Source organism: Lutjanus erythropterus, chromosome 17 (assembly GCF_056507025.1).
Source record: "Lutjanus erythropterus isolate fLutEry1 chromosome 17, fLutEry1.hap2, whole genome shotgun sequence".
Classification (NCBI taxonomy): Eukaryota; Metazoa; Chordata; class Actinopteri; order Lutjaniformes; family Lutjanidae; genus Lutjanus; species Lutjanus erythropterus.
Genome location: NC_139333.1, coordinates 11,207,577 through 11,220,037, shown reverse-complemented (window position 1 = coordinate 11,220,037; position 12,461 = coordinate 11,207,577). Strand labels below are relative to the sequence as shown.

The window sequence follows — 12,461 nt, the reverse complement described above, 5'->3', positions numbered from 1 at the left end:
GTTGACTGTTGACGTCAACAATCTGTTGCTCAGATGTAATTTGTAATATATTAGGTTGTAACCATTGCTATCTACATACCTAGATTAGTAAGAAAAGTTATTTATTAACATTAACTCTGATAGCAAGTCAGGTAAAGCAATATTTTGTGTTTTTAATATTTCACTGGTGCAGGAGCAAGTCTGGAACAAAATCACAAAGCTTCAAACTGTTTCAGCATACTTGGACATACTTGGACTTAACATGAATATTCACTGGGACACTAGTGCACACCATTTGGCCATCAGAACAATGGGAATGGCTTGCCTTAACACTGGGCACAGCACAGTCAAATATTGAGTGAATGTAAGACACATGATGTAATTTTAAATTTAAAAATTTTCCCAGTCTGAAAACGACTTGCTCAGACCTCTGCTGGCTAATTGGCTAGCTAACAAAGTCGTTCATGTTAACAGAGCTGACTCTTCTCAAGTAACAGGCAATAGTTTTTGCAGTCATAGTCGCAGGTAGTGAAATATGGAAAATCTTGACCTCACCAGACTTGAATAGCCCTGCAAAAATAAATGGCTCATTATTTCTTCCCATGCAACCCAATTTTTGCCCAAAAACTGCCCCCCCTTCATGATGGTGCTAGATAAGGTTGCTAGGAGATCTGTGATGCAACTGCAAATTGTCTTTTCTCTCTTCGTCCTTCATCTCGTGACCTCTTTGTTTTGTCTTGTATTGTCTCTGCTCTCCTTCCTCTCCTCTCACTTAAAGCATGCAGAGCTCTCTCCGGCTCTCTGGCATGGTGATTTTTGTGCTCGTTGTCTCTCTCAAAATCCTTCTGTGTTTTTTGTTCCTTCACTCCGTCTCTCTAACCTTTCACCCTTTCACCTTTTGTTCTGTTCTTTCATTCTGTTCTGTGATGGCTGTTCCTTCTTAAATCTCTGTATTAGGAGGTAGGTAACACTCCCGGTTCATCACAGAGTGCCCTCATACTGGCATTGGCTGCCATTATCTCCGTAGCACACCGACCAGGCCCCTGAACATGCTAGCCGCCTCATTTAATTGGCTTATTGTATCAGAGCTGTTATTTGGCAAATAAGAACAGCATCGTGAGGTGATGGGTTATGTCGTTCAAAGGCAAGGCAAGCCGGAGGTCAGTGATCTCTCTCATTCTGCATGGGGGTTGGCTGCATTTCTCTTGTGGCTCTGGAGGAGGCTGGCTGACGCTCAGGGCTCGTCTCAGTTGGTGCGCATGCAGAGCTTTATCCTAAGAAGCCTTAGCATAAAACATAACTGTGTACTTTTCACAAAACACCCCATGACTACTGGATAAAGAAGGAAAAGCCATGTGTGTCAGAGCCAGAAGAAAATAAAGTGCTTTAGTCTATATAATGGCAGATTAAAATCATTAGTGATCAGGCAAATCCACATTAGCTAAAGTATTCAAAGCCCTTTGTTTTGAAGTAAAAATGTAAGCGAACATTACTATTTTACATTCTGTACTGTAGCTGCAGTGCATGCAGTTTTCAATTTTACTGGAGATTAAACTGAGCTTATTTCATTTTTTTGCTGAGAGATTTATAGCACTCACATGTCTGTCAGTAAATATGAAGGTACTGCAAACAGATATTTAATTTAGCTTAGCACAGTTACTGGATATTGCAGGAAACCGTGAGCCTGACTCCAGCCAAAGGTAAGAAAATATGCTTGCCGGCAGCTCACCACTCGACCCTCCTCAAGTCCCACCCCTTTTTACTCTGTGCTCCCATAACAGTTGAGTTAACTTGGTAGCTTAGTTAACTTTCACCTTTTCCTGTTAAAGCAGCATATATTCAGATCTTAAGTTGGCTATGGTTAGCAGAGGACTAGATAATTTGCGAGCTAATGATTGCTGTAGATTAACTACCCAGTTAGCTAGTGTTTTGCTAGGATTAGCTAACTTAAGATGTGAATATATATATAACTTTTGCAGGTGTCCAACTTCTTTTAAAATAATAATTTGTTTTTGTTTTCAACATAGCCTAGCACATAGCTTATCTAAGTACAGGAAGGTTGGTTCAGTTATAATGTGCTACTTTCTTCCGTTTCCAGTCTTTGTGCTATGCTAAGCTAACCAAGTAGCTAACTTTAATATTACCTTCATATTTATTACACAGATAGGATAGTGGTATCAATCTCCACTAACTCTCAGCAAGCAAATTTAAAAGCAAGTCAACAATCTTTTGTCACAAAACTTTGGCATGCTTTGGTTTTTTCCCCCAAAGTAACGCTAACGTGCATTGCTCTGACAGAAATGGTGTTTGCCTCCTCGTAGGGTCAGCTGAACAGGTCAGTTCACGTTCTGTACCATTAGAGACTGCCCTGTGTGTCATACAGCTCCTGTGTAGCTATCTGCCAGAACACACAGTCATGCTCGAGCTTTAGTGAATGGGCTGCTTGAGTCTGCGCTGCGGGAATGCGTACCTACCACTGCGTGGCTGGTCATACAGTGAAATAAAGCCTATTTTCATTCTCCCCCCTCCGTCCCTGTCCTACAGGCCTCACTGTACCCCACAATGCTGCTTCTCCTTGTCCTCTAAAGATCTCTCTCTCTTTCTCTGTTGCTCTCAATCCCACCAGCTGCACTTGCCACATCATTTTAGGTCCAATTTTTCCCATTAGTGAATTCCATGCTAATTTTAGCTCCATCAGAGGCCTCCCTGCTTAATGAGAGAAGATTGTTTTTAACTTATATGAAGCTCTGCCGGCCTGTCAGGTGGTTGAATATGACATATAGCTGCACCGCTATGAGGCTGTGAAGCTCCATAAGCTCTCATTATGCTACACTATTAACCAGGACTGAGCCTGCTGCTATGCCTGACTCCATCATCATCCAGCGTGAACAGCATGTCATTAAATTCAGTTATTTAGACGCTCCTGTAGTATATTTAAGAAGCCAGCACCTCTGCTGGTTGTGTTTTTATGTTGAAAATGGTCAAAACACACCATCTAATTAATATTAGATAATTAGATTTGTGTCTATTTGGACCTGGACAGCTCTTTAGCTATTTATATCTGGCCTCTTTTCAGATTTTTTTTTATTATTATATCTTGCTCTAGCTCTATCTTGGTTTAGAAAACAAAACTAACTTGGTTAGGTTTAGGAAACCATCAATGTTTGTCTCTGCCAAATAGCTACATTGGCTCTTCCACCCCAGGTGCAAATTGCGTTGTTCGCTACTGAAACCTGCCTTAATCTTTAGATTACATTAGCGACAGGTCAGTGTGGCCTCATGCCCTGCAAAAAACTTATACACCCTGCAGTCACAGTGACTTTGATGCCCCGCTTGCACTGCCCCAGCTGATTTTGCTGTTTTCTCCTCTGCCTCTTTACTGTACTGTACTTTTGTTGATATTCCGATTGGGCAACATAAAGTGAAACACTGCGCACATGAAACTAGTGGTGGGTTAGATTTTGAGCCTGAACTGCTGGAAAACCACTGGGCTATTTAAGTATGATGACCCGCAGCAGAGACCGAGCGCTCAGAACGAGCACAAGAAAGGCAGCATTTGAATATGGGCAGAAGTGTTAAAGTGATATAAACTTTCTTTGATTCATTGTGTCTTTCTCTCTTGGAGCCTGTTACTGCCAATATGATTTTAAAAAAAAAAAGATCCTGTAATCATTATAATGAGAAACTTTATTAAAATAATGACTTATTTCAAAATGTAGTCAGTATCTCAAAACATGTGGTAGTATCTCAAAACAATGAGAGACTTTGTCATTATGATTTAATTTATTAAATTTGTTTGGAGAAAGTTTCTCCTTATTATGTGGTACTCCCTCATTATATATTGCACATTATTTGGTGTGGTGTCATTATATTGAACTTAATATTGACAAATAAGGAAAAAAAATATTAAGTTAAATTCATTACATTATTTCCATGAACTTAAAATCATTTTTTATTTGATGTCCTTGCTGCCCTGGCATTTAGCCCTCAAAGAATTGACAACACCAGAGGCCAAGTGTCCCTGACCCTTAAATGATGAAATTCCAGGCTTTGTGTGCAGTATTTTGGCTATTCTGCGCGCGAGGACAAAATAAACTTTGGACTAAATTGCACTTATTGGAAACATTTTTATCCAGCTCATAAATACAAATCATGACAACTGAGTAACTGAGTAAGCCTTTTGACCCCCACAAATTTTGAGCCATTCCACATTTATTTAGACTCCATCTCCAGAGTGTCAGTAAACAAACAAATGAATGACAAATTTGAATTGGAAACATGCAGACCTGGGAGGTCCTGCCACAGAAATCCATAACAAATGTCGGATAAAATTAAACATATGGCTAAGGGGGATAAACAACCATCTAGACTGCCATCTGGTTTGACTGTTGCAGAGTAAAACTTATATTTTATTTTCACCCAATAATAAGGCTTTATTTTACATGCTTATTGCATTGCCTGTTGTAGTGAGTAAAATGCAGCGGGTGCATCTGAGAGTAAACATGTCTCATACATAATATAGATGTTGGGTTTTACTCTAGCTGACAGTATAGAATGAAAATCTGGGTCAAGTGAACATTACATATTGATTACATCAGTAACGGCTGCTTCATGCTCATTCTGTAAAGTCAGCAAACATGTTATTATGGGGCGCATATTGCAGACTGTACATTGACATCAGCCACATTATGTTCTTTTGATTACATAGGTAAAATACTCATTGCATCACTGATGGTGTAATTAACAGAAAATCCAATAATCCCAATAATCTACTCTTATCTGACGATGGAGGCAGATGGAGAGATTGTGCCTCTTATAAGGAGATATTCTTATATTATTCCTACATTCAAATGTTTAATCATGCTCACTCCTGCTGTAGTTGTCACATGTATGCAGTGTGTACATGTCTGGAAACAGTTTTTACAAGCCCCCTTTTCCTACGCTTGCCTGCAGAGCCCTCAGGCATCAGTCTCTTGAGACTGGGGGGGGGGGTGCTGCAGGGAGTACCCAGCCTCTGATTGAGCCTAATAATGCAGAGAGCTGATGATCAGAACCAGATGTGGCACGTGGAGCTGAGGTCTCCTCCAGGTTAGGCTCTACATGCACAAACACCGTCACCTCTCCGGTTTGAACTCAAACGTTGTGTGTTTTCTCTCCGCAGGCGGCAGGGTGAAGACGTGGAAGAGACGGTGGTTCATTCTGACCGACAACTGCCTCTATTACTTTGAATACACAACAGTAAGTCGGCAGATTGATGCGAGCTCATGTGTATCAAGACGGACTGTATCACATGCACATGACACCTGCGTTGAAACTCAAACTGGGTTCTTCTGTTGTTTACCAGAATGCATAGAACACAAATATTTATCAGCAGGTTACCAACACAAAAGGGCATATTTGAGTGGAGCTGATCTAAGAGGGGAAGTTGTGATTATTTTGAGTGGGCTTGTATACGGTGCATATCCATTACACCCAGCAGCAGTACCAGCACAGATGCTAAGAAGGTATTTTAACCAGTTAAAAAAGGTTCACATAAAATATATCAGTTTACACGTATGCTATATTTAGAATATTTTCACAGCCTTTTTTTATGATGGGAAACTGAAGGGAAATCAAATATCACTCTCCATAGCAACCAAACTTCATAGGCGAAATCACTAATTTTACCTCGCAGAACACAACAGTTGCTGGTCTACCACTGCAACGATCTGTTGGTTTGTTTGTGTTTGTGTGACTTCTGTGAATCCAAACTATCCTTTTAAAACACAGAAGTCAAACAATAACATTAACAAACCAACAGAACAAGGCAGCAACTGACCAGTAAATCCTGCGTCCTGTAAGGTAAAATTACTGATTCCACCTATGGAGTTTGGTTGGTTTGGAGAGGGCAGTATTTGATTTACATAACAACAATTTCCAGTCAGAAAGGACTGTCTGACGGCAAAGTAAATCAGTTAAAAACATTCTAAATAAAGCCTATACTTAAACAGATATTTTCAGGTGGCTCTTTTATAACTAAAATACTGACCCCGTCTGGAACGCCTCTCTTCTTCAAACTGGGCGTGTGTTGACCGACATCTACTGTAGCTAATACAGTGACTACTGATAAATACCTCATACAACCTGACTTCAAATAATCCAAATTATCCCCTTAAGAGAATTGCTCAGCATTATAGTGAATTTGTTCTGTAAAAACAATAACTGGTGATTTTATGGACAGTTATATTCTGCACTATTTGGAGAATCCACTGGTTGCCTAGCCAACTCATGGTGATGACAAGACTCAATGAAGTCACAAATAGCGTACGGACACAAGAGTGCTATCAATATTCTCATGTAACTCTCAGCAAGAAAGCATAATAAACATATTTCCCAAAATGTCTTAACATTTCTTTAAGAATTTTAATCAATATAGTTTTACATTTTGAAATATTTAATACAGTGTTGGTAGTCTAGCTACGTGTATGAAATAGCTGATGTGTAAATGTAGTATAGATGGATAAAGGGTGACAGGACTGTAAGTAAAATGGAGTCATTAAAGATACATGCAATCTGTGTCTCTCTCTCACACACACACACAGTTTAACACACACACGCTCACACAGAGTTAAAGGCAGAGGTCTTTGCCTTCCAGCTCTGCCTCTTTAACAGATGCAGCCCCTTTGACCTAAATGAACCTCACTCCAGCAATTAACATGAAGCATCATGGGAAACATCTGCAATGTCTACAGCACACATCTGGCCCTGCTAAGCTGTAAGCCAAGTGCCTCCCCCCAACCCAGTGCCTGTCACCCCATGCTTTACCCCAGCATCCCCCTTTCTGAGAACTATGCCCCCCAAAAGACACACACACACACATGCACACCGCAGTGCGGGCACACACACACACTTTAAAAAGCACACACACAGCCAGCTGCGAGCAGCTGTCCCAGGGCATTTCCTCCCCCCGCTGTGCCCCCTCATTAGTAGGAAGATGACAAGCAGGACACGGGGCTGTTCCTCAAGGTCTCCCCCAACACACTCACACACACACACACCCCTCACATCTGGCCCTGCAGACAGAGTAGCAGTCGTTGGAGGATGGAGGGTGTAGGGTTACGTCTCCCTCGGGTGCTGTCCCCTACGTGACCAGAATTAATAAAAACCTCCAGTGTGCTGTTATCACCACCTTGATTTTTACTTTGATTCTGTCAGGCTCAGTATGTTCAGAGGGCAGTTAAAATACTGAGCTTTGCTGCAGTGCAAATTAAAGGTGCTGCATATAGCATCAAAAAAACGTTACTGCATCAACTTGATGACATTAGATTTTTTATTTTCTAATTAGTGACTGTTACAAATCATTGAAATTGATCTTTATATTGGGGGAAAAGTTGAAATGTTTAGAATAAAGTTGAAACATTAGGCTATTTCAACTTCTTTAATTTGTTTCTTATTCTTGGTCCCAATCTTCTTCCTTGCCGCAGAAAAAGAGAGCAGTTTAAGGAAAGATTGTTAAATATTGACCGTGTGAAATGAGATGTAAAATTTCCAACACACTTTAATACCAAATGATAATGGAAACCAATATTCTGCTTGTCCTATAATGCTTTTACTTAAACCTTATCCTGAGAGCCTGTAGCCATGCTAGCAGGTCTATGAGTCTGTACTTAGAGACAGTGTTTATTTGAGCTACATGCTAACATCTGCATGCTAACAGGCTCATGGTGATGATGCTAACATGCTGCTATTTAGCAAGTGCAATGTTTACCGTGTTCACCATCTTTCAAATAAGTTAATTCTTTTAAGTGCAGAGGAAGATCTTTCACTGAAGAAGCAAATGCCTTGTTGGTGACGGGGTTTATGGGAAATGTGGACTTCATTTTGAGAATAACAATAGCAGTGGTACGATCAAGAGGTGGTTGCTTATTTTTTGGGAGAAGTGCCAGAAAGCCCTTCCTGGGTAGGTTTTGGGGGAAAAGAATCATAGTTTGGGTTAAAATAGTAAGATTTCTGCTAGAAAGAGATTTCTGGTTTAACAATAAAGACAAAAACTCCCATGATCCCATGCTACTTCACGATGTCAACAAACTTTTTGGACACAACGAAGCAAAAGTCAGTTTCTTCAGTGAATGCATGAAATTATCCGGGCTGGATCTTTTTTTCATGATGTCACTGTGCCCTCCTTACACACTGATTTCATTTGAACGTGTTGGTGCTAAGTGATGTCTTTGTATGTGTGTTTCCAGGATAAAGAGCCTCGTGGGATTATCCCTCTGGAGAACCTCAGTATCCGAGAGGTGGATGAGCCCAGGAAACCTGTAAGAAGCAACTCCAGACTTTGCGTTATCCCTCTGAATCCATCTTCATCGCTTTTAAATTCATTCAGAACATAAACTTTGTCAAAACACAGAATACAACTTATTTTTTCTTTTTTCCTCCTGATGTCTCCACAGAACTGCTTCGAGCTTTACAACCCCAACCACAAAGGTCAGGTGATCAAGGCCTGCAAGACAGAGGCGGACGGACGGGTCGTCGAGGGCAACCACGTAGTGTACAGGATATCGGCCCCCACGCCGGAGGAGAAGGAGGAGTGGATCAAATCCATCAAGTAAGAGACGTCGTGTTAGTGTGGATCCATTTACACTGAAAGGGCACTTAGCCAACGCTGGTCGAGCTCCCATGTGGCACTTTCTCATGTCTGACCTTGACTGTGAGACCCCGACACACACACACACACACACACACACACACACACACACACACACAGAGCTGTGAGCTTAATCAGAAATGTGCAGACCAGCACAAATATACACACACACACACACGCTGGTGACTAAATGTGACTGTGTTTCTCACACTTCCACACAGATAACACTCAGTGTGATTTCTGCTCTGCTGGATAAGCTCACTTCCCTTTTGATTAGAGCTCAGCAAGCAAAGACAAACAGGCGCACACACTTAGACACACACACACACACCTACTCATCCAGCCTTTACACCTGATCTGTCATATCCAACTGCTGCCTTGTTAACCAGCCAGGAGAGAGGAGGTGCAGCCGTAAATTGGACCCGGTGAGTAATTGATCAGCTCACTGGTTATCATCCTCTCAGCTGCATCTTCACCGACAAATATGATCAATATCGTGGCAGAAATCATATTACGCAATGCTTCCATGCTCTAATAATATTAAAAAACCACTTAGGATTGACATATGTGTATCCATTAATGAAAGTGATGGGTTCTTCGGCCAAGTTACTGGAAATCTTGCTCCTGTGAGGCTGCTTCATGTGCAGTTAAAGTGATTGGAAAGAGGAGAGAGGCAGTCATTTTTCTTGGTTTGGGAGATTTAGTCAATTGACCGTCACATGACACAATGCGTATTACTCATTTCACACTCTTAAAGCAGGACCCTGACTGAGTGCTTCTAGAGTAAAAGCACAAGTGTGAACCAGGCTGGGTAAACTTGGTTTAAAATGTGTAAACCCAGATTTCAAATTTTAAGTTCAGTAAAATATTAAATCAAAAGCTCTGTTGCACAAGTAAAAACTAATTTTTGTTTAGTAAATTCAGATTTACTGATGTAATCTGAAATCAGAATGTGGAGATGCTTGCTCACTAAAATTAAAATCAGTAGGCCTCAATAAAAAATAAATTTGAGTACTTGTGGGACCTAGTAAGCTCTTCTTTTTTGCTTAACAAAATGTTAGCAGTTTCAAATGTAATCTTGCTTAATTTTAAGATAGTTAAGCCATGATTAAATAGTGAATCCTCGTTGGTGCAACCCGGCCTCAGTGTTTTAGTCCAGTTGCATGTTGTTGCGCGAATCTCATCCTGTTGGAACGATGAAGCTCACAGGTTGGACTCAGCAGGACAGAGCCGTGCTGCTTCAAACACACTCTCATTTGACTCAGCTGCTGGGGCGGCAGACTGTCCTGTGGTCAGCAGATTCACACACACATATGAACACACACACACACACACACACTGTATCCACATTCCACACTGTCCACCTGACTCATCTGCAAGGCTGGAAATGGCTCTTGTGGTAACTGTTCTGTGCACATACGTGCGTAAGACTGGTGGCCTCAGCGTGGCAATTGTTCTGCTGCTCGGAAAGCAGCGAGTTACTCAGTCTTATTCCCGTCCTGTGTGTGTCAGCAGTGGTGGAATCATGTACTTTACTTGAGTACTTCAATTTTTTGCAACTTTACCCTTCTTCAGTACATCTCTTTTTACTCCACTACTATTGTCTGACAGCTTCAGTTCAATTTTTCATACAATTCCTGTCCAGTGAAGATCATTTGTCTCCAAATTTGGTGATTTTGAGTTAGATTTTTCATGAGGTATGACTTTTTCACAGATGATCGTGCAGAATATAATGTGTTGCTGTAGATTAAACTACCCAACAGTACGTAAAGTAGTAGTAAAATAATCACCTGACTCATCTATCCTCCTCAGTAAAGGTTTGGGGTCTTTCAGTTAATTGTTTTGATTTTATGGCACATCATTTTAATATTTTGGTTCACTCTGAGTCCTCTCATAGTGTTGTTTTTGCCTGAAAATTCTCTCTGACAAACTCACTGTATGCTGCTTCCCCAACACAGTATTACAGGCAAACCTAGCAAATAGCTAGCATTAGCATAGCATTTAGCCACTAAAGAGCTACATATTTCCCTCGGGAGTTGGTAGAGGCCAAAATGCAGCTAAAAGGAAGCTGATTATTGGACTTACATTTATCAAATGCAGAGAAAGATTACTCAAGATGAATGATTATGTTGCTTTAGCTCTATTGGGTGTATAAATAGTCAATTGTTTGCTAACATGTTCAACATATTAACTTAAAAGCTTACTTCCTCCTCCCTTAAGTCAGCTAATAGACTGCAGCATTAAAGGAATAAAATGGTGGTTTGCTGCTGAAAACAGATGTGAATGATTTCCTGTGATCAAAGCCCAAAATTTTCCTTTATCCTCCCTTTTTCATATTTGGTAGTTTAAAAAGAAAAATAGTTTTGTGGTGATCAGCGATTTCCAGTTCCTACAAAAATATCTAGGGCTGGAAGTTAATAAGCTGTCACACTTGCTGTTGCACTAAATTTTGTTTGACATCTTTCTCCTGTGAGACAGCTTTAAACTGACTCGTTGACAACATTTTTGTTGCATTACTGGGTGCATTTTGTTGTTTGGTGTGCTGTTGCTGAGCTATTTATAGCAGAGCAAGTGGAGTTTGATTGAAGAACAGGTTTCAGAGGTGTAACAAATCGCTGTAAATGTCAGCTTTAGGTGTTGATCACTCAGAATCAAAGCAAACAGGCTTATTTCTAGATCCCCCAGAGTGCATTGCAGACATGACATATTTTGGGTAAGATGCACTGACTGATACAGACAAGACAGATTAAGGTCATGCTAGTACAGTATTACTGAAATTACTGTATCTTATCCTAACATAGTCTTGGAATAACCTAAACATCACAAATCAATCGTGTTATCGTTTGTCTTGTCACTATAGCAACATATTTGAAAAACAGTTGATAATTGATCGGTTCCTTTTTGTTCTCTTCCCACAGAGCGAGCATCAGCAGGGATCCTTTCTATGACATGCTGGCGACCAGGAAGCGGAGGATAGCCAATAAGAAATGATGACTGTCCACCTTCACCCACACCTGAATCGCCACCGTGTCTGTGACCAGCAGAGTCCTTGTGTGTGTGTATGCGTGTGTGTGTGTGTGTGTGTGTTATGGGGGTCGTGAAGGCCTTCCATTTGTTCTTTCAGGGCTGGAGGACAAGCAGCAGACACAGGTGGGACACCTGAAGATTGTCTGCACCTCAGTTCTCTGTTGATGTGAAGGTTTTATTTAATCTGGCACAGACTTTCAACACTCACGTGTGAGACTGTATAGCGAAGAGAGAATCTTTACTAAACTGGATGGTGACAAGAGGACTAGGATGAGGACGAGCCAGGAGGAAATCTTTGCATAGCATGGCTGTGACGAGACTGCCCTCTGCTGGACACATAAGGAATTAAATCTACTGTGCTGCACGTGCAGTGTGAGGATTTGAAACCAGAACATCCATCCTCGTAATATGGCATTCCTATCATCCAGAATGGCTCGCCTGGTTGATTGCCAGCTGTCTACCAGCAAGACCAGCTGCCAGTCGATGTTTTATTATCTTCACCTCACATGTCCTTCGACAACTGCCAACACCAACAATGTTTTGTACTGTAGTATCCTGTACCTGGAGAAAGCCTCAAGCTCAGAAATCAGCTGGTCTGATTTTAAGCCCTCAAGTGACTGTTTCTGTATATGCAAACACTGATTTATTCTAGAAAATGAAATTTAGGCTCATACTTTTTCATTTGAAGTAAGCTCCCTTATTTCTTCTTTGAAGGCAAAGAAACTGAGGAATGATACTTAAAGGGATAGTTGGGATTATTTGAAGTGGGGCTGTATGAGGCACTTATTGATCAATCAGTGTCTTGGTGGGTGGCGTGCCTCCAGTTCGG

General features: G+C 41.0%; 1 protein-coding gene across 1 annotated transcript in view; it reads left to right on the top strand.

Annotated features, from left to right (window-relative positions):
• Positions 1-12,309, top strand: part of LOC146311782 (cytohesin-3) — a 39,486-nt gene extending 27,177 nt beyond the window's left edge. The window contains exons 10-13 of the mRNA XM_084740534.1: positions 5,141-5,217; positions 8,205-8,276; positions 8,412-8,566; positions 11,524-12,309. Of these exons, the coding sequence (XP_084596660.1) occupies positions 5,141-5,217; positions 8,205-8,276; positions 8,412-8,566; positions 11,524-11,596 (377 nt within the window). The 3' untranslated portion in view covers positions 11,597-12,309. The remainder of the gene's footprint in view (positions 1-5,140; positions 5,218-8,204; positions 8,277-8,411; positions 8,567-11,523) is intronic.
• Positions 12,310-12,461: the final 152 nt, after the last annotated feature.